At 50.4% G+C, this 21,738-nt stretch overlaps 1 protein-coding gene and 1 long non-coding RNA gene across 4 annotated transcripts; one reads left to right on the plus strand and one right to left on the minus strand.

Annotated features, from left to right (window-relative positions):
• Positions 1-5,248: 5,248 nt before the first annotated feature.
• Positions 5,249-17,283, minus strand: LOC114708140. 3 transcript variants are annotated; one of them, XR_005091885.1, is made up of 3 exons: positions 17,201-17,283; positions 6,165-7,182; positions 5,249-5,387 (listed from the first exon to the last, which is right to left on the minus strand). It is a non-coding gene; the product is annotated as an uncharacterized LOC114708140 (long non-coding RNA). The 3 variants fall into 3 exon arrangements; XR_005091886.1 differs by lacking the exon at positions 17,201-17,283 and adding an exon at positions 14,699-15,604; XR_005091887.1 differs by lacking the exon at positions 17,201-17,283 and adding an exon at positions 11,033-11,533.
• Positions 16,132-19,710, plus strand: Kazald1 (Kazal type serine peptidase inhibitor domain 1). Its single transcript, XM_028891165.2, has 5 exons — positions 16,132-16,595; positions 17,048-17,597; positions 18,688-18,848; positions 18,931-19,078; positions 19,265-19,710. The coding sequence occupies exons 2-5, from the start codon at positions 17,066-17,068 to the stop codon at positions 19,351-19,353; spliced, it is 930 nt and encodes a 309-aa protein (XP_028746998.1). The 5' UTR covers positions 16,132-16,595; positions 17,048-17,065; the 3' UTR covers positions 19,354-19,710.
• Positions 19,711-21,738: the final 2,028 nt, after the last annotated feature.

Below are 21,738 nucleotides of genomic sequence, written 5' to 3' on the forward strand. Positions count from 1 at the left end.
TTCAGGGGCCTCTAGGGCCCGGGCATGGCAGCTGTGGATGGAGATGGAGACTGGAAGTCTGCCCAGGTCAGCTCCAGCCATCAGAATCAGAATTGAAAAGGGGGTGGAGGGCGCTCTTCCCCTGGCCCTGCTCTGCATCTTCCCCGGGCTACATTACTATTGTTGGTCTCCTTGGAAAACTGGATCTCCAGAGACATGCTTTACGATGCGCCCCCTGGAGGCTACAACCAGAAATCTGATGGACCCGGCAGATAAACAATCTTCCAACCACTGGAGAAAGGGAGGCAATGGGGCCTCTCGTGGGTCCACGGCCCTCCCTCCCTTCTCCACCAGCATCCTCAGGTGACTAGCAGGCGCCGCCAGGGCGTGAATACTGCAGGACCCGCGGGTCCCCAGCTCCCTGCCTCATACATTAAAGATGCGGAGGCGCCAGGGCTGCAGTGCCACAAACGTGAAGACAGATTTTTAATCCCGAGCAAGAAGATGCCTGGAGATGGGGGGCGCGGGAGAAAAATGAATTAGGTTTTTATTATGTGTTTTATTATGCTGCAATTGAACAGGATTAGGTGAGAATACAATATATTTCTGATGCGGCTAGAAGCAAGAGGGGGTGGGAGAGAGGCTGACAGCTGGACCGAGAAGGCGAAACTCTTAGAGGAGTCGGTGTTCCCGGATGCAGCTGTCCTGAGGGAGGGCCAAGGAGAGTCGAGAATGGCGAGGTGGGCGCTTCCTCGCCCCCAGGACAGCTTGAGTCTGGATTGGGGTGGGCTCCTCTGAGTAGATGCTAGTACAGCTTGCTAAAGAAAGAACAGGCTTTGGAGGAGAGAGAGAGAGAGAGAGTGTGTGTGTGTGTGTGTGTGTGTGTGTGCATCTCAGAAAGCTGCCTCAGAAGGGAAGTGAGTCACAGATGGGGATGCAGGGTAGCTATGGAAAGACTGGGACACTGGGGTCCGAAGGCCAGGTGTTTACACTCGCTCCTTTGAGACTGACTCAGTCTTTGGACTGAGCCTTCTGAGTCATTTTTCTTCTATGCCCGTGTCCTGTCATCTTATTGCTCGTGCTTGAATTTTACCTTTATGATTGTCGTAGCACAGTCCCGGCGCCTTGTATCTTTAATGTATGAGCCAGGGAGCTAGGGATCGGTAGGTTCTATTGACTTTGGGAGCGCCCACTTTATGCTGTGTCCTCGTTTATTGCAGGGCAACCTAGCTCTCAGGTCTTCCCCCAAATCCCGCCAACGTCCATCACCGTCCCTCCCTCCTCAGCCCGGCAGGCACTGTGCTCCAAGAAGGCCTCCTGGGGTAAAAGGTTCCCAGCTGAACTCCCGAGCTGGGCTGTCAGTTGGGGGGTGGGCTACCCTCCACTCACCCCCTCTCCCCCGGATCTCCCTTCTGAGCACCCTAGCCCAGGCAGCTTCATTAGAGGGCCGCCAGCCCGGCCTCACCTGCTGCAGCGCCCTCGCGCTCCGCCAGGGACCCGTTCCTGGCGGTGATGAAGAGGCCCATTAGCCGCTCCTACCTTTAGGGCGGACTGGGCCGCTCCCCCCACCTCCCAATTAGGACGTGAGAAACCGTCAACCAAGATTAATAGTTGCCCGGCCCCGGGGCAGGGAGACGAGCCCAGAATCCGGGGCGCCGGATTCTGCTCGCTCTGTGCGGGCCAAGGCGGCGCGGGCGGGCAGGGCGCACCACCTGGCCGCACTCCCCTCCTCCCCAGCCCTTGGCGGTCCTAGACTCTCAGGTGAGTCCAGAAGCAGGGTCGCTAGTGTCAGTGTCCCCTACTGCGTCCCAGATCTGGGCCAGCTCCAAAGAAAGGCCTGGTCTTGGAGCATGGAGGAGGAAATTGGCTCTCTCCAGAGGGACTTCCTCAGCTTTCCCAGACTCGAATCTTAAATCATGAACCGACCATCGTGTTTTTTTTAACTACCCCCAAACTCTTGTATTCACCCATTGCACGCTGACAGCTTTTCAGATACTTTATTTGTGCCATTATAGCTTTGGCGTCCATCTCCAGACTAGACTGGGGGTTGGGTGGGTGGAAAGGACAATGGTTTTGCATACCATGGGCTCCGTTGTTCGTCGTTGAGAAACTGGACGTTGAATGGGCAACAGGCTTGTTTGCTCTCTCTGTATGGGGACATCTGCTTCCTGTGCACACCCTCGAAACACTCAGCACCTGAACTCTTCTGAGTCATGTGTGATGATGATTTAGTATTTCTTTTTTAGGGTCACCTTTGTTTAAACAATTTACTTTTTAATTTATGTATATGGATATCTCTTCGTGTAGGGGTGTCCATAGAAGTCAGAAGAGGGATTAGGACCCCTGCCTGGAACTGGAGTTACAAGTGGCTGGGAGGCGTCACATGTGGGTGCTGAGAACTGAACTTGGGTCCTCTGGGAGAGCAACAGGTGCTCTTAACCACTGAGCCATCTCTCCAGCCCCCTTTTAATTATTCCTGTGTTAATCAGTTCTGTACCTTCTCTCTTGCGAGGCCAGAAGCTCTTGGAAGTCGGGGTGAGGAGCACACTGCTGCATCCTTTGGTGCCTGCAAGCCGGAGTCCCGGGCACTTTGACAGACTATGAAGTGTCAAGGCCCAGCTTCAGCACTGTCCAGCCCTATCTGTGAAGTGGCCCAGAGAAGCCAAGCTGCTTGTCTCAGGCCCACAGCCAGCTTGCACACATCTTTATGCAACGCTGATTTTCTTCCTGATTTCAGGTGGCTCCTGGCTATCCTTTGGCCACAGTGGTCTTCTCCCTCCCAGGTTAGGATTTGGGGCCCAGAAATACCCTCTTGTGGTGGTATTGTGTATTCTAATAAATTTATCTGGGGTCAGAGAACAGACAGCCACTAGATACAAAGGCTAGAAAATGGTGGCACTCACACCTTTAATCCTAGCATTCCAGAGATAGAAATCCCTCTGGATCTCTGTGAGTTCAAGGCCACATTGGAAATAGCCAAGCATGGTGACACGCCTTTAATCCCAGAAAGCCAGCCTTTAATCCCAGGGAGTGGTGGTAGAAAACAGGAAGATATATAAGGCGTGAGGACCAGAAACTAGCGGCATTTGGCTGGTTAAGTATTTGGCTGGTTAAGCATGTGGCTGGTTAAGCATTCAGGCTTTTGAGCAGTAATTCAGCTGAGACCCATTCCGGATGAGGACTCAGAGGCCTCCAGTCTGAGGAGACAAGACCAGCTGAGGATCCGGCGAGGTGAGATAGCTGTGGCTTGTTCTGTTTCTCTGATCTACCAGCATGGACCCCAATAACTTGCCTCGGGTTTGATTTTATTAATAAGAACTTTTAAGATTCCTGCTACATCTGGCGCCCAACGTTCGTGTTACGAATTCATGAAAAAGCTGTTTGCCTGTGGCCTTGTGAGCCCCAGCTCAGGCCCAAGCTACACTCAGCCAGTGGTGGTGGCACACGCCGGTTGGATTTGCTGAAGGAGACAGAGGCAGGAAGATCCCGAGTTTGAGGCCGGCCTAGGAGGCTTGGGAGAAGCTTTGGCCCGGACGGAGCCACAATCAGTGGTGGGACCATGGAAGCAGTGGCTACTGCTCCACGTTGCCAGCTCCTTCTCATCGTGTTAGTGACTACGGTGATGCTGCTACCTGGGACGAAGGGTTTACTGCTGCTGGTTCAGAGAAGAATTGCCCGGACCATCGTGTTACAAGAAAGCATCGGCAAAGGTCAGTTTGGAAAAGTTTGGCAAGAAAAATGGTGGGAGAAATTGCTGTGAAGATTTCCTGTTCTAGGGAAGAATGTTCATGGTTCCGAGAGACAGACATTTATCAGACTATGATTGCTCCAAACCACAGAGGAGCCAAAAAAAAAAAAAAAAAAAAAAAAAAAAAAAAAAAAAAAAGTCTGCAGGAAACCATGACCATGCCTAACAGTGACTTTGAAATCTTCAAAAAGATGACAGGATCCTACAACGATGATTCCACATGGACTATGATAAAGCCATTAAGCCAATTAACACCATGGAAAAATCGACTTTGAACTACAAACTGGTCAGGACAATTTCGAGAGGACTAGTTGAGATGATCCAGCCTGACAGACTACTCGAACAAGGACTTGAAACAAGCCCTGAACTTTCCTATTATGCAGAGACTGGACAAATGATACAGGACTTGATGATTAACCCAAAAATTTTCTTTTCAAGATTCCCTAAAGATATCTTCACCCCTAGAAAGCAAAAAGAAAAAGAGAATATAGATATGAGATAGATCATCGAATCTACTCTGAGAAAAAAGATAAAAAGAGAATATAGATATGAGATAGATCATCGAATCTACTCTGAGAAAAAAGATAAAGAAATAATAGGATAAATAGGTAGATCATTGAATCTACACTGAAGAAAAAGGGGAAGATATAAAAATAACAAAAGGTAGACTACTGAATCTATTATGAAAAGAAAAAAGAGAGAATATGGATATGATAAGATAAAAAGGGAGATTATAGAATCCACTTTTAAAAAGTAACTACTTGTTTTAAATAAGATAAGTAATGAAAACTTTTTGGTCTGAGTTTATCAGATGTTACTGGACTGGACATTGTTACTATATATAATGGAGTTTTATCTGAATCTGTCAAATGTTAATGGACTAGACATCATTAATGTAATTTTTGGCTGTATATATTGTATATACTTATTGGATAGTTTTTTCTTGTATTAGTTATAAGCTTTTTTTAATTTTAGACAAAAAGAGAGGAGATGTGGTGGTATTGTGTATTCTAATAAATTTATCTGGGGTCAGAGAACAGACAGCCACTAGATACAAAGGCTAGAAAATGGTGGCACTCACACCTTTAATCCTAGCATTCCAGAGATAGAAATCCCTCTGGATCTCTGTGAGTTCAAGGCCACATTGGAAATAGCCAAGCATGGTGACACGCCTTTAATCCCAGAAAGCCAGCCTTTAATCCCAGGGAGTGGTGGTAGAAAACAGGAAGATATATAAGGCGTGAGGACCAGAAACTAGCGGCATTTGGCTGGTTAAGTATTTGGCTGGTTAAGCATGTGGCTGGTTAAGCATTCAGGCTTTTGAGCAGTAATTCAGCTGAGACCCATTCCGGATGAGGACTCAGAGGCCTCCAGTCTGAGGAGACAAGACCAGCTGAGGATCCGGCGAGGTGAGATAGCTGTGGCTTGTTCTGTTTCTCTGATCTACCAGCATGGACCCCAATAACTGACCTCGGGTTTGATTTTATTAATAAGAACTCTTAAAAATCCTGCTACACCCTCTATTTTGTATTAAGAGACAATATTAAGTCTCAGCTCTGGTGCAAGCTGTAGCCAGTGCCTACATTCCCAGATGAGGCAGGAGGATGGCATGAGGCAAGAAGTTGGAGGTTAGTCAGGCAAACAAAGGAAGATGTAGTCTCTTTAAAAAAAAGAAAGAAAGAGAGAGAGAGAGAAGGAAAGGAAAGGAAAGGAAGGAAGGAAGGAAGGAAGGAAGGAAGGAAGGAAGTTAAAAAAATCAGTCTCTACTCTGGTTTTCTTCCTTCGATGTAAAACCTAGGACATGGCTCCAATCCTGGAGTTATGTGAACTGTCACTGCCCCCCCCCCCCCCCCCCCCCCGCAGTAGTGTTAAGGAAAACATGAGAGAGGAACTAAAGAGAATGTGCTAAGGAGTGTACGGGTGTGGGTGTGCACGTGCATGCAGTTTTCTATTTCCTCACACCCCCGATGTCATCTCTCTAGAACCCACTTATTCTACGAAAGAGGGTCAGGAATGGATTTGGGGCAAGATCGATACTTCGCTGGATGTTGATGACCACAGGTTTTCACCTTGCAGATAATGGGGTGAGCCGCGGTAAACTCACTCCGACAGAGCGGGCTCCCCCGGCCTTAATGAGATAATCAATACTTGTTCTCGGCTTAATTTCCATCTAATTGCTCTTTAACGACGCCGGATAATGGGCCGCCTCCTGTGAGGTGGGAGCTGGCTGGAAATCCGACCCGTCTTGGACTACCTCTTTCCATCTCTCCCGCCCTCGGTGGGGTGCCCTAAGGCAGGTGGAAAGGGGGCCCACCGCCTGGCCTGCAACTGGAGCTCCTGTGCGGGCTTCCCTGCCCGCCCGCCCGGGCCGCCAACCCTGAGCACGCCAGGCCTTTGATTAGCTACAAGGCTTGGTTTAGGCCTAGGAGCCACCCACCTGATGTGCCGCGGAACAGGGTGCCTCTGGACAAGTCCTCTCTTCCATTTCCTTCTCTCCCTGAGGAAATTGTCGGCTCCCTAGGTCCTAGGTGCTGTTCCTGTCCCAAGCCTGTGAGAAGGCTGATCCCACCTGCAAAAGAATGGAGCAGGATTAGAGACCCGCATCACCAGGCCCAGCTACAGGTAAGGATAAGGTTTTCCCTACCTGCTTTTTTCTTACTTTTCTGTAGTGTTGAAGATCCAAATCCAAGGCCTCGTGTAAACTGTGCCACTGAGCCACACCCCTAGACCTCTCTAGGCTCCCGCCCTGAAGCCTCAGTGATGAGAAGCTGTGACCCACACAGGAAGTTCCTCATCACCTTCCTACCTTGTCATTTCCTACCATCTGGCCACACGCATCCCTGCATCTCCACAGCATGGCACTTTGGAGTCTTTTTAAACATCTACCACTGGGCCGCAGAGACGGTTCAGTGGTTGAGTATTAAGGCTCTTCCAGAGGACCAGAGCTGGGTTCCCAGCTCACAGCAGCAGGCCCATACCTCCAACTCCATCTCCAGGGATCCAACATCCCTGGCTTCTGTTGATAACTGCATTCACATGCACAGATCTGTTTGGGTGGAACCTCCAGTTCACTCAAGCTTGATCTGGAAAGTCCGATTCTTCTCTCTCCAAATCCCACCCTCTCAGAGAATATCCAACAAAGCAGAAAGGCACCAAAAAGCCCAGTTCCGAATTCTTGGAGACTTCGGCAGCTCCTCCCCGGAAGTTGCCAGTAGCCCAAGACCCCGCCTAAAGCAGTCAGTTTTTGACCACGCGTGGGCACAAACCCAGCTTGTGGAAGACAAGTCTGTCTCGCCTGCAGGGTATATATGCTCCCTGCTTTAGTTGGGACGCATGGCTTCTTTGGCCGATCTCTGGGTTTGGAGGACTCACCCAGGAGTTGCTTTACTCAAAATATACCTGTTCTTTTACTTTTTCAATTCAGCTTGATCTGGCTTACAGCATCCTAGAGACACCTAGGGGTTACAGAGAAAACCTATTAATATCCACACATAGACACGTACTACACATAATAAATTTTTATTTAAAATGTACTGCAGTATAACCCAGAGTTGTGGTCCATGCCTTTAGTCCCAGCACTTGGGAAGCAGAGGCAGGCAGATCTCTGAGTTTGCGGCTAGCCTGGTCCACAGAGGGACCCCAGAACAGCTAGGGCTACACAGAGAAATCCTGTCTCAAAGGCAACAACCAACTAAAATAAAATAAATACATACAATTTTGAAAATGCACCGCAGTTTTGATTCTAGCCGCAGGTTGACAGATAAGTACCCATCAGGATAGTGAGATGTGAGAGTCGTGTCTCAGGCCTGGGCAGGTCCAAGTTCAAGTCTTAGCTATGTTGCTCTCTAGCGTTGACGGTGGGCAAACTTATCCAGGGATCTGGGCCTCGGATTTCATCTAAGGGGTAAACTTAATAGTCTTACCTTGCAGACTTTTTACAAGTCTGAAACAAGCTCTTTTATGTAAGTTGTGTGCTGCTGTGGGTGGCCCCTGTAAGTGACTGTTTGCTAACTGATAGCTGTTAGTACTACTGCAGTGGGAGACCAGAAGGAACCATCTAGCTCAAGGAACATAAACACCAAGGATTCTAAAATGGTCTTATAATAAAAAACCTGGTACCAGATATCGGGGTAAAGGCTGAAAGATCAGAGAGACAAAGGAACAAGCCACAGCCACCCCCTCTTACCTCACCAACTCCTCAGCCTGGAAAACCCTTTAGTTCCTGTCTCCTCCCGCCTTATATACCTTGCTGGGGTTAAAGGCGTGTGATTCCCAAGTACTGAGATTAAAGGTGTGTGCCACCACTGCCTGGCTCTATTTCTCTCCTAGACTGAGTTAATTTCATGCAGCCCAATGTGGCCTTGAGCTCACAGAGATCCATCTGGATCTCTGCCTCTGAGTGCTTGGATTAAAGGCGAGTGCCACCACTGCCTGGCATCTATGTTTAATCTAGTGGCTTGTTCTGTCCCCTGATCTTCAGGCAAATCTTATTAGGGTCCACAATCTACCACCACACTACAGGGGCAAGCAGGAATCGTAAATGGGGGAAGCAGGCCAGGAAGAGACTGCTGCAGGCTAGAGAAGCCAGCTTTATCCAAAATAGCAGGTGATAGTTACCTGTATGTGTATGCCAGGAAGTACACATGTGGACCTGATATCAATCTTGGATATTATTTCTCAAGAGCAATCCACCTCTCTTTTCTCTTTTCTGACTGCCTGCTCACCCTCCTCCAGATAGAATCTCTCCATGGTACCTGGTGCTTGCCAATTATTACTAAGCTGGATGACCAGAGAGCCCCAGGGATCCATCAAGCCTGATCTTTTTCTTTCTATTCTTTTCTCTCTCTCTCTCTCTTTTTTTTTAAGATTTATTTATTTATTATGTATACAGTGTTCTGCCTGCATGTAGGCCTGCACACCAGCAGAGGGCACCAGATCTCATTACAGATGGTTGTGAGCCACCATGTGGTTGCTGGGAATGGTACTCGGGACCTCTGGAAGAGCAGTCAGTGCTCTTAACCTCTGAGCCATCTCTCCAGCCCCTTTTTTTGGTTTTTTGAGACAGGGTTTCTCTGTGTAGTTTTGGAGCCTTTCCAGGAACTTGCTTTGGAGACCAGACTGGCCTCGAACTCACAGAGATCCGCCTGCCTCTGCCTCCCAAGTGCTGGGATTAAAGGCGTGCACCACCACCACCCAGCCTGATCTTTTTCTTAAGTGTTGGAGACTTAATTCAGATCTTGGTATTTTTGCAGGAAGCAATTTACCAGAGAGCTATCTTTCTGTCCCCATTTGGTTACTGCTGAATGGGATCAATTCTCTATTTTTGTTTGCTGTTTATCTTTGAAACAATCTGGCAAGCACCAGTAACTTAGATATTAGCTCTGATTTTTCTCACCCTGCCCCCTTAGCTCAGCACTATCTGGGGGTTCCCTTTAAGCTATCTCTAAACGTTTTGATCTGACAATTCTGACCCCAAATTCTGGGTTTTTATATACATTTTTCAATATTTAAATATTAGTAGTTAAGTGGAATAATCCTTCTCTATACTGTGTGAATATATGTTGCTATGATTGGTTTAATAAACAAGCTAACTGGCCAATAGCTGAACAGGATAAAGTTAGGTGGGAAAGCCAAACTGAGAATGATGGGCTGAGGAAGGGCGGAGTCAGAGAGTCACTAGCAGATACAGAGAGAGCAAGATAGGCATGTACTGAGAAAAGGTACTAAGCCATGTGGCAAAGTATAGATAAGAAATATGGATTAATTTAAGTGTAAGAGTTAGCTACTAACAAGCCTGAGCTATTGACTGAGCATTTATTAATGACATTAAGCCTCTGTGTGGTAATTTAGAAGTGGCTCCCAGGTTGGGAAAATTCCACCTACAGAAAAACTTTAAAATCACTGTGCTAGAGCTGGGTTATGGTGGCACAGTTCTTTATTTTATTTTTTTATTTTTTTGTTTTTGAGACAGGGTTTCTCTGTGTAGCTTTGTGCCTTTCCTGGAACTCACTCTGTAGACCAGGCTGGCCTCGAACTCAGAGATACACCTGCCTCTGCCTCCCGAGTGCTGGGAATAAAGGCAGGCACCACTAGTTGTTTTTGGCTTCCTAGTTTTTTCGGAAGAAACAGTTTAGATAGGTAATTGTTACTAGCAAAGCTAATTCTGGGAGTCTAGACTTTCCCCCCACAGATTTATTTTTAATTTTAATTATGTGCTTGTGTCTGAGTGCAGTTGAAACTGGAGACCAGAAGAAGGCAGTAGGTTCCCCTGGAGGTGGAGTTGCACGTGGTTGTGAGTAGTCTGACAGAAGTGCTGAGAACCAAACTCAGGTCCTCTGCGAGACCTCGTAGCCCCAAGGAAACTCACATTGTAATTTAACATAATGTCTCCTAAGAGGCCCTTCCTAGACTTTGGGGTCTCTAGCTCCACCCAGTGCCAGACAAAAGTGGGTGGACTTTTGGGAGCTTAGCTCCCTAAACACAAGATCTGGGTCATAGCATCCTTGTCTCTTGTGATCCAGCCACATTACTTTTAAACTCTGCAGAGAGAAATGTGACTGCAATCCAAGCCCTAGGTCCCAGGAGCCCCACAGTTCTGCATTCTTTGTGAGCACAACTGGGATGGACTTCTACAGATCTGCCACTTGGACTACACTGAGCGGTTTCGCTGAGCATCGTTCGGATTGCCACCTCTCTTCCTATGCCTTGCCTTAGGGGAGAGTTGACAGAAAAGGCATGGAGAACCCAGGTTTTGTGAAGCCGGAGATGTTCACATGTGAGGCTTACAAACATATGAACACACTCAGCGTTGAATGGTTATAATCAGGTGCTTTGCGGGGATCAGGATTCTCCCTGGATCTGGTTGCCTAAAATCTACAGATGACGTAACCAATGCATGGCAAAGCACCCACCTTTTCTGCTTGGAGATCTGAACGCAGTTACCTGGGCTTTTTAGTTTCAGCCAGCAGAACAGTCAGTTCAGGAGAAGCTTGAATGTTAACTTACTTCCCAGCTCTCCTCAGAAGACAACATTAGACTCCATTATATGTACTTGTTTTGAATGAGGGAATTTATGGACCCAGAATCCTTTGTTCTAGTGCTTTTTTTAAACCCCGAGACAGTTTCTCTGTATAGCCCTGGATGTCCTTGAACTAACTCTGTAGGGCAGGCTAGCCTTGAACTCACAGAGGTCTGCCTGCCCCATCTCCTGAGTGCTGAGATTAAAGGTGTGTGCTACTATGGTGGCTTGCTCTAGTGCTTCTTGTTGGCAGCTGCCACCTGTCTGACAATTCTACCATTTCTCACCTGGGGTGTTAGTGTGTCACCCCATCATGGTCCCTTTCTGCCATTTTCCGCCTCTTCAGGGCTTGGAAGACCCAGTCTTAGAGCGGCTGCTGGAATGGCCAGGCTTGACAGCGTTTCTCTAAGTCCTTCATCAGTCTTGGTCATGGAGCCAAAGCCCTGCAGTGCTCTTGACATGCAGATGCTGGGCTGTAAAAACAGCACACATGTAGAACCTGTTCTCATCATAGGGAGCAAACTCTTTATATTTGGCCAGCAAGACAGTGTCCACCCATTTGGGGGACTTTTTGGCTTCTTGGGCTCTTAGATGAGGCTGCCTGATGGTTTATGGTCTTTTACCATAACTCCAGGATTGAGCAGCCTGTGTGCTGACAGCCAGGGGCAAGAGGCTAAACTTCATTACATCATAAGAGCAAAGGTTGGAGGTATGATGTGAGCCTGTCTCAAACAGATGTTACAAACATGTGGAATACAAGATCTCTTCCCCGCCGGGCGGTGGTGGCGCACGCCTTTAATCCCAGCACTGGGGAGGCAGAGGCAGGCGGATCTCTGTGAGTTCGAGGCCAGCCTGGGCTACCAAGTGAGTTCCAGGAAAGGCGCAAAGCTACACAGAGAAACCCTGTCTCGAAAAACCAAAAAAATAAATAAATAAATAAATAAATAAATAAACAAGATCTCTTCCTGGCCCAGGTGGTCTTGGTAGGGCTCTCAGGAAGATGGCTTCCTTCCTTCCTTCCAGGAATGTCTCAGAGAATTTAGTTTTCAGTGCCATTCACAGCAAGGGCTCTACCTTTGAGCTATATCCGCAGCCTAGGGATTGTCTTAGTTATGTTTCCACACAGTGGGGGGAGGGGAAGTGGAGGGGGAAGGGAAACAAAATAAAGGGTGTATTGAGGAACGAGCTGTCATTGTCTGTAAAGGGACGTTTCTCTCCTGCTCATTTGTTCCCACATACCTGGCAGCCACTTCTCAAATTATCACACAGAGGCTTATATTAATTATAAATGATTGGCCGGTAGCTCAGGCTTATTACTAACTAGTTCTTACACTTAAATTAACCCATAATTCTTATCTATGTTTAGCCATGTGGCTTGGTACCTTTTCTCAGTATGACATTCTCATCTTGCTTCCTCTGCATCTGGCTGTGGCTCCTGACTCCACTCTGCCTACACTTCCTGCCTGGCTACTGGCTGATCAGCATTTTATTAAACCAATTCGAGTGACAAATCTTTACAGTGTACAAGAGGATTATTCCAGTGATTATCTGTGAATTTGAAGTCAGCCTGTTCTACATAGCAAGTTCCAGGTCATTCAGGACTACATAGTGAGACGCTGTCTAAAGAGCAAAAAGGGAGCTGGAACAACAAATGTAGGAAGGCAAGCTGGGGTGTGTAAAAGCTGTGTGTAAACGCTGGTGTGTAGAAGCTGTGTGTACTCGCTGTAAAACCTGGCAGGCTGAGTTCAATCCCCACATCCGATGGCAGGAGAAAGAAAACCACCTCTCGAAAGTTGTTCTTTGGCCTCTACTTGCTTGCAGTAGCATGTGTGCATCTGTGCTTACACACACACCACCTACACAGAGTCATTTAGATGTTAAATAAATGGGCTGGGTGGCAGTGGCGCACGCCTTTAATCACAGCAATTGGGATCTCTGTGAGTTCAAGGCCAGCCTGGTCTAACAGAACAAGATCCAGGACAGGCACCAAAACTACACAGAGAAACCCTGTCTCAAAAAACCAAAAATAAATAAATAAATAAATATTTTTTTAAATAAACATAGATTTAACTACTTAAACATTCCTTCTGACTTTATTCTTACAAAAATTGGTCATCAGGTGGTCAAAAGCTGAAGAGGAGATAGTAAAGCTAGGTGTGGGTGACAGAAAGAAACCGCCCTGAGATGGAGGAAGAAGGATACACTAAAGAAATCATTAGCCTGGTCTTTGTCTAGACGTCTTAAAACCCATTCAGCTTGTCTGAATGCCTAGGTTTTACAGAAGCCAGCTTCTGGCTATTCCAGTTTCATTTTGTAATTGTTACTTGTAGCTAAATTACAATATTTATCTTCCTATCTGGCCAACTCAATTTCCTATATTTATTTAAACATTCTAATTTACCTAAAAAATAGTCTCTATTCATTTTTTGGGGGTGGTATGGGAGATTGGCTTCTACTCTTTCATTATAAAAATAATCTTACACAATAAAGGATAGTGAGCATTACACTCAACCTCATTCAGAATTCTCTCAGGGTGTTTACTGATATTTATGACATCTTTCTACAGCTGTGGTCAGTATCTATATACTTATTTTAATCGTATTTTCTGCTTTAATGAGAGCACAAATTTGTCATCGTAGGTCAATACAAAGCATTTCATCTTAATTATCTATCTCAAGCCTTTCTGACTTAATCAATTCTAATATTTATAGAAGCACAGTTCATCTGTATCTATTCTGCCAGGGTAGACCATGTGTTTCACTTTCTCCTCAAAATGATACCCCACTATTTTCAATAACTGTACCAAAACAAAGTTCATGAAGTAGAGGCCATAAAGTGAGTCCTCCCAAGTAGTCCCGAGAGTTTTCCCTGTTGCTTGTTTTTGGAGACAGGGTATTGTGTAGCCCAGCTGGACTCACACTCCCTGTGCAGTCAAAGATGACCTTGAACTCCTGATCCTCCTGCCTGAGTTCAGGGATTACAGGAATTTGCCATAATCATATTAAAAAAAATTGTGGGGTTTGGAGCAACGGCTCAGAGCCTGATGGCCTGAGTTCACAAGGCGGCAGAAGAGAGCACAAGACAGCAGAAGACAGCACTCCCACAGGGTGTTCTCTGATCCCATGCGTGTGCACATAGTGTGTACGTATGCACTTGAGCATGCACAAACACAAAAACAAATATAGAAAAAAGATTAGGGAACAGCAAGATGGTCCAGCGGGTAAGGCTGCCTGATGATCCGAGTCCTGAAATTCATCCCCTGAGCTCCAAACACGTGCAGTGGCATGCATGTGCCTGCACTTATATACACACACGTGATAGACACAGCACAATAATAACTTTTAGAAAAAGATTAACCATCAGGAGTTCATCTGAATCTTGCCTCCCTCCTGGACATGCAAAGGATGCTGTCTGGTAGTGACTATGGACTAGAAATACCTTCCTTTGGCCCAACAACAGGAAGCTGGTCAAACCAAGTCAAGTTTAAAGCATAAGTAACGCAAATTCTTTTGCTACTTCTATTGTACACTGTTGTCGTTTAAAGGTGTTTTAAAAGAGCCGCGCGAAGCGGTTAATCCCAGCACTCAAGGGAAGCAGAGCCAGGCGGATCTCTGTGAGTTCAAGGCCAGCCTGGTCCAGGATAGCTAGGACTGTTTCACAGAGAACCCTGTCTCCAAAAACAAAAAACAAAAAATAAATAAATAAGTAAATAAATAAATAGAAGAGCCTCAATCGCTGGCTAGGCTTTCAAATTCTTATGAGAACAAATCCCTTCTAAAATATTAATTCAGGGCTGGAACTGCAGCAAAGGGACATAGCTCTGACTTAACATATAAAAGGCCCCGTGTTTAATCATCGGCTACGCAAAAGTTACAGTAGGAAGGTTTTCAGAGTTACAGAGACGTAGTGTAGACAGTATGAACTGTGATTAGTCCCTGCTGCTGCAAACCCACCAGAGGGCGCTCGTTCTCCGTCGATTTAATCCCTAGCCTCTTCATCAGTGACAGCAAATTCAGTTCAAAGTCATCTTTCAGAGTCCGGGAGTCTTTCACGTTTAATGCACAAATGCTTCCCAAGAACTTACTCAGCAGCCAGTCGCGGGGGTAGAGAGTCATAAAACACAGTGGGGAACCAGGCGTGGTTTCTAGTAGGGGCGCAAGGTATGGCAAAGACTAACAGCAAACACCGGGAACGAAAAGGTGGAGGGAGCGCCTGGGACCCTGACGCTGCAGATTGGCAGTGGCTGCCAGCGCTGGACGCTCACAGTCCTTTAGCTCTCCTGGACAGCTCCGGCTCTACCTCGGGGGGACGATCGCCGCCCCAAGGCCACTGTCGGCCACAGCAGGGGCCTCCCCGAGGGCCTCCGTCCTCCGCTAGGCAAGCCCCCTCGCGCCTTTTCCAGAACCTTCTGCAACCCTCGGTTCACTTCTGCTCCCAGGTCAACACTTCATGCGTCCCCCAGCCAAGGGGCTGCCTAGTGCCACCATCAGCACCTGCCGGTTCCCGTTCTTCCCTGGCTTAAAACCCGCGGGCTTTTCCTTTTGGACGCCTCGTTTCCCGTTCCGATTCTCGCGACAGTTCCGAAACCTCGCGTGAAATTTGTTTCCCGTCCCCTCGGAGGTTGGGGTTGCCGGTGTACAGCCCTCGTCCACCTTCCTGGTCAGGAGCCCTCGGCCAGGAGCGGCGTCTGTGCGGACGGAGCGCTCCTTTGAGGAGGGCTTGGTGGAGTTCAGACCCGCGCAACAACAGGAGGGCCTCAGGCCGCCATGGAGAGCCGGGCCGCTGCGGGCCTCGCGCGCACGCGCAGTCAGGCCCCGTTACGCCTCCTGGGCGGGGCCGAGACAAGCCACGCCCCCCGTTGCCCGAAAACTGGGTTTCCTCCCCCCGGGAGGATCGCAGCTTCTGGAAGCTGTTTAGGGGCTGGCAGGGGCGGAGCCTGCCTTTTTCAGGGTGGTGGGCGGGCCTCCGGGGATGCTCTGCTTCCTGCCCCCAGCCCAAAGTGCCACCGTGGCGTCGGTGGCGGTCTCCAGGATGAACACTGTTGGCCCTGAGATCCTCAGATTTGCAACCTGTAATCCGGACCCCGAGAGACGCCCTACGGGGGAGTTGCCCGCCGGCCTCTCTGCGGCCGCTAGCCAGTTCCGACCTCTAATCACCAGGCTCCTCGCTGGTTCAAGCACCTGCCCTATAGTGGGAGGGAGGTGGCCAGATGTGGCATGCCAGATGGAGACGCTTATAGACGAGTCTGCGCCCCGGTGGAGAAACTGGGTGGGCACAGCGGCACACTGTCCCCGGAGGAAGCCGGCCCTGGGCCTGCCCTCCAGAAGTGCCCATACACCAACGTAAACTTTCTTAGCAACAGACCCCTTTCCTTCTTCCCATTATGCATGCAGCTGTTTGCCGCTCTCAGGAACTAAATCAGAAGAGACAGGGACCTAGGGGTTCAGCCAACAGCTTGAGCTCCTCGGCTATTCCCACCCGGACTCTTCGCCCCCAGTTCTCACACCCTTGCTTTCCCAGCTTCGGTGTCTGGTTGCGGCTGCCCTGTGCACTCACTGTGACTTTGGGTTAGGGTGGAAGTAGAAGGCCCAGGCAGGGTCTCTGTGACTGGATAAAATTACCGGCCTCAGAACCTGGGAAGAAGGCGGGTATTCGACGTCTAGGGGCGGAGAGACGGGGCGGAGGAGCTCCCCTTTGAATCTTAGCCGGTGGGCTGCCGGCGATTCTCGACAGAAGCAGAGGTGGCTAGCGGGTCTGACTGGCGTGCATGCAACTCTTTTTCAGTCCCTCTACCGGTTCTTTAGGATTGGAAATCACAGCTGTTACGAAGGGCCTAATCCAAGGCACTAGGTGAGTCGCTGGGACTCCCCCATCATCATCAGCCCACCTTGAACTTACTTCAGGTGTAGTTTTGTACACCTCTGGGGCGATGGTGCATCAAAGTTGGGTGGTTTATGGAGAGGGTGCTGGTGTGTGTGTGTGTGCGTGCGTGCGTGCGTGCGTGCGTGCGTGCGTGCGTGTGTGTGTGTGTGTGTGTGTGTGTACGTGCATGGGTGTTAGGGACCACATCCCGAGCTTTATCACCCCACCTCTCTTCACTCTTTCTCTCCCAAGACCAGATCAGTCCACTGGCATAATCCCCAGGGAGTAACCAGACACTTTGTTGGGGCTTCTAGTCGGCTCCAAGGTAGCAGAGGAAGAGGCAGTGTTAGCTACGAGCTTTTGTACGAGGGGCAGTGAGGCTGGTCTTTTCGAACTGGCTTTGTTTCTGACCTCCGGACCTGGCTTCCCTCTCCTGGCAGGGTGCCACCTACGCGCTGATGCCCCGAGTGCTCAAAGGGCTTCCAGCTAACCATGCTGCACCTACCTTGGCGCTGCCCCTGCTACTACTATTACTGCTGGTGGTGTGGACCCCGCTCCCCATTAGCGCGAGGCGGTCCGCAGGGACTGATTACCTGCGGCGAGGCTGGCTGCGGCTCCTAGCCGAGGGCGAGGGTTGTGCTCCCTGCCGGCCAGAAGAGTGCGCTGCGCCGCGGGGCTGCCTAGCAGGCCGGGTGCGGGATGCGTGCGGCTGCTGCTGGGAGTGCGCCAACCTGGAGGGCCAGCTCTGCGATCTGGACCCCAGCGCCAACTTCTACGGGCGCTGCGGCGAGCAGCTCGAGTGCCGGCTGGACGCGGGCGGTGACTTGAGCCGAGGAGAGGTGCCGGAGCCGCTGTGTGCCTGTCGCTCGCAGCGCCCACTGTGTGGCTCCGACGGCCGTACCTACGCGCAGATCTGCCGCCTGCAGGAGGCCGCCCGCGCTCGGCCCGACGCTAACCTCACTGTGGTGCATCCCGGGCCCTGTGAATCGGGTACGCAAGCCCAGGGCTCTTTGTACCGGGACTCGGGAGTCCTATAAGCACTGTTCCCCGATCCCCGACAGGATTGGTCAGTAGAGAGAAAAGATGAGTAAGCTTTGAGAGGCTCAAAGGCTGCCAACTAAAACGCAGGTCGAGATTTGTGGCAGGTTTAATGTAATGAGCTGCCTGAGAACCAGACTGGCAGGGACCAGCCCTCCGAGGGAACAGGCACATAGCCAATAGCTGGGTCAGAACTGAAAAGACCCCAAGACAACCCCCCGGCCCCCCTCCGCCCCAGACTTTGCCCAGACTGCTGGAGCCCTGGGAGAGGGATTTTAAAGCCTGTTAACCACAGCTCCCGCCTATCCCTTTTCGCTTGCATTTAGGGATTAGTTGAAAGGAAGATGGCTTCTTGCTTTCTCTCGCCCCTCATCCTTGGGGTTGGGGGGGTGTTCAAGACTGAGTGAGGTTTTCTTTGGCGGCTCCCACTTCCTCAGCCTCCACCTAATGAAGTCTAGCTGGGCTGCAGCAGTTGCAGTGAAAACAAACGCGCCCCTAGGGGGTCCCAACAGTTTCCCCCGGTGCAACAAGGTGGTTTCAGGTTCCCCTGCCTCGGCACCGGTCCCACCTCCAGCCGCTCAGAGCCCAGACCGTTTCACATTCTCACGACATTTGGAATGTGGCTGCTCTTCAGGCCTTTGGGAACTGGGCCTGCTTAGAAAAGGGGGAAGGAGGGGAGAGAGGTGTTGGTTACACAGCCCGCAGGAAAGGGGCCCCAGGGTAGAGTGAGGACAGGGGAGCAGTCCAGGACAGAGTGTGGTTGCTCAGCTAAGCTACGGGTCTGTAGGCATGTTTGTGCAATTTGCACACTGCTCCGTGTACCTGTGCATCTCTGTTCCTGCTTTTGCGCTCTTGTGAGTCTCTGCACCTACATTTGTCTGGACCTGTGCTTGTGGAACATTTTCTTTGCAGATGTGTGTTCACCTCGGCATGAGTTGTGTTCTGCCCTAAGCATGTGCGCATTAATTTGTAAATTGTGTTCTTGCTGAGCTGGATACAGCTTCCTGTTCTCAAGCCTCGCCCTCCCATCCCCCTGCCCCAGAGCCCCAGATCCTATCACAGCCTCACAATATTTGGAATGTGACGGGACAGGATGTGATCTTTGGGTGTGAGGTGTTTGCCTATCCCATGGCCGCCATTGAGTGGAGGAAAGATGGCGTGGACATCCAGCTGCCAGGGGATGACCCCCATATCTCTGTACAGGTAGGAACAGGGAGCAGGGGCGTACTTTCGGAAAACCTAGGACTTCCCCAAATGACCTTGCTGACAGCACATCTGGCTCCAGTTTAGGGGTGGACCTCAGAAGTTTGAGGTGACCGGCTGGCTACAGATCCAGGCTTTGCGTCCTAGTGATGAAGGCACCTACCGCTGCCTTGCCCGGAACGCCCTGGGCCAAGTGGAAGCCTCTGCTACCCTGACAGTGCTCACACCAGGTAAGGGAGCCCCAAGCTCTGGGCTCTGGGCACTGGGAGGATGGGGTGTCTTAGGATCCTTGAATTTGTGTAAGGAGCGTGTGCATGGGAATGATGTGCCCTCCAGGCGTAGCTCTCCCACACACCGAGCTGTCTGCTTCGTCTGGGCCTCCTCTGATCTTTCTCCTTCATCACCTGTGTTCGCAGACCAGCTGAACGCCACAGGATTCTCCCAGCTGCAGTCACTTAATTTGGTTCCCCAGGAGGAGGCAGAGAGTGAAGAGGATTACTACTAGATCCAGATCTCTGATTTGTGGGTGTGGGTGTGTGGATACGGTATCCACCCCTGCTGTTGAGAAGATGTGGAGAAGACTGGAAAGGGCGAGCAGGGTCCTTTCATGGATTGTTTAATGCTCGTTGTAGCCTCAGTTTACCTTTTCTCAAAACTTATCTTCTGGAAGCTTTCCACCTCACCGAGTTCCTAGGGACACTCACCAACTGTAGTCCTGTCTGCGGTGTGAGCACAGTAGCACTGATTTAGTTCAGTGCAGCGGGAGGGTGGGTCAGCCCATGTCTTAAACCTCTCCAGTGGATAAAGCCCACCTAGCATATGACTAGACACAGTGGGCACCAATAAAAAATAGTCAAACAGAGCCACGCTGCTGCAGACAGTTCTCACAGATGTGCACATGGAGACCAGACCCCCTGAGTGGCCTCCCACTCCAACAGGACTCTGGCATCAAGTGACTACAAGCCCTGAACAGGCCTGCTCTGGGAAAAGAAGGCTTGCGCTCAGGCCTACACTGCCCTCTCCTGTCCTCTAGTGAGGGAGCCTGGAGCCGTCTGGTTGGAGGGAGGGCAGAAGTTATCCCCCTACCCCGTTGGTATAGGGATAGATTACCTGTTTCCTAGTCCTTATTCTCTTCTCCCCAGGCAGAGTGGGGAAACAGGTCTATGTGAGTGGGACCCCAATATGAATGTTTAAACTGAGTGGTTGGGGCACCCTTGTTAGCCACACCCTCCCTCTGCTCCCCCATTTCCTTCCCATTTCCCAGCTGAACCCCAAAGTCATAGTAACCCTATTTCCAACTGTCCCAGCTATGACCTGTCTTATCTGATCTGAAGTCCTTCACAAAAGCGCTCTTTGGCCTAAGTCTCTCCTTCCATTCTCTGGACCTAGCCCAGGGACACTGAGGAGCTTATGAGAAGGTCTAAGGGTAGGTTGGAGTTAGTCATCAGGCCAAGAGGCTGTGTGTGGAAAGCGACAACCTCCTACGCCCCGGGGCTCCTCCCGAGCTGGCGCCACCGCAGGGAGGAACGGCATTTGGCTTAGCGTCTGCGTTTGCTTTGTGGGACCCAAGGCAAGCTGCTGGGCCCCCTGGGAGGGGCGTGGCCAGGAACCCCATCTTCGGGGCTGGCCACCCTTCCAGCGTGTGTGCACTGCGTTTTCAACAGCTTCTGCCTGGCGGCAGCCACTTTTCCAATCGGGTTCTCACGGCGGTCCCCCGGTGGTCCCGGTGGTCGTGCTCCGCTGTGTGGGCCCAACACTTGCAACGAACTGCAAGAGAGTAGGAGAGTAGATGATCTGGGTCGAGCTGGCGAGCATCTTGCTGTGTGATTTCAAGAAGGTTCCCCCTCTCCCCCCGCGAGAGGGGACCCGGGTCTGGGTCCCTGCGTCCATCGTAGCTTGTTCTTTGCTTGGTGGGAGCGCCAAGGTGCCCCTGTGGCTTGCCTGTCTCCTCTCACCCACCTGCAGAGCACAGGCTGACTCTTCGCCCAAACCCGAAATCTGTCGCGTGGGCAAACTCTATAGGGGGTTACCTTCTTGACACCTCAGTTTCCCCCTCTTCCGCCTCGAGGGTTTGGGCCCTGAAGCCTGGAGTGAAAGGACGCGCAGCCGCGGCCCACCGCCTTCATCCTCCCCGCACCCCGCCTCTGCCGCAGCGGACGGGGTTTAATAATGTCGCCGGAAAGTGACACGCGATTTATTATTAAAGTAATGCGGGCGCGGGGACGGGAAAGGTTTAATAAACGCGCTGAGATGCCTAGGATTATTCACCGCAAATAAATGAGAGCGCGGGCGGTGTTTTAATAAATAATTTCCCGCCGCTCCCGAGGGAGCAGAGGGGAGGAGGACGGGGGAGCCGAGCGGCTGCTGGCACTCCCGGCTCCGCAACCCCACGGGTTTCTGAGCCTTCTTCACCAGCTCACAGCCGCTGTGTGCTGCTCGTGGAGAGCCGAACCAGAGAGGCCCAGGCCTGGAGGTGGGAGATGCCCTGTGCACCACCACCCTACCCCCAGCGCCCACCTCTGGGAGTTGAAGTTTGCTCAAGGTGTAGCAAGTCAGTTCCATTTTGCGCCCACCTGGAGGTTGGGAGGGGGACCAGCAGGATTAATACGAATCAAGCCCCTCCCCAACTTGAGTCCTGGCCTCCGACCGACCGGGGTGGGCTGTTCTTTTGCTTTTGGCTAACCCTGGCTGTGTTTCTCCTCCGTTCAGGGCAGGGTGTGTGAAGAAAATTGTATGTACAGGTGTGTGTGAGAGACACATGTGTGCTAAAGGCACCGACCCCATCTCCGTGGTTATAGCGCAGACGCTGTTCTGGCCGCTTCTGCTTAATAAGGTTCTAGGGCTCTCTCGTCCACGCTGGTCGGAATCGAGGGTGTGGGGCTTAGCTAAG

The sequence above is a fragment of the Peromyscus leucopus genome, chromosome 1 (genome assembly GCF_004664715.2).
Source record: "Peromyscus leucopus breed LL Stock chromosome 1, UCI_PerLeu_2.1, whole genome shotgun sequence".
In the NCBI taxonomy this organism is placed as follows: Eukaryota; Metazoa; Chordata; class Mammalia; order Rodentia; family Cricetidae; genus Peromyscus; species Peromyscus leucopus.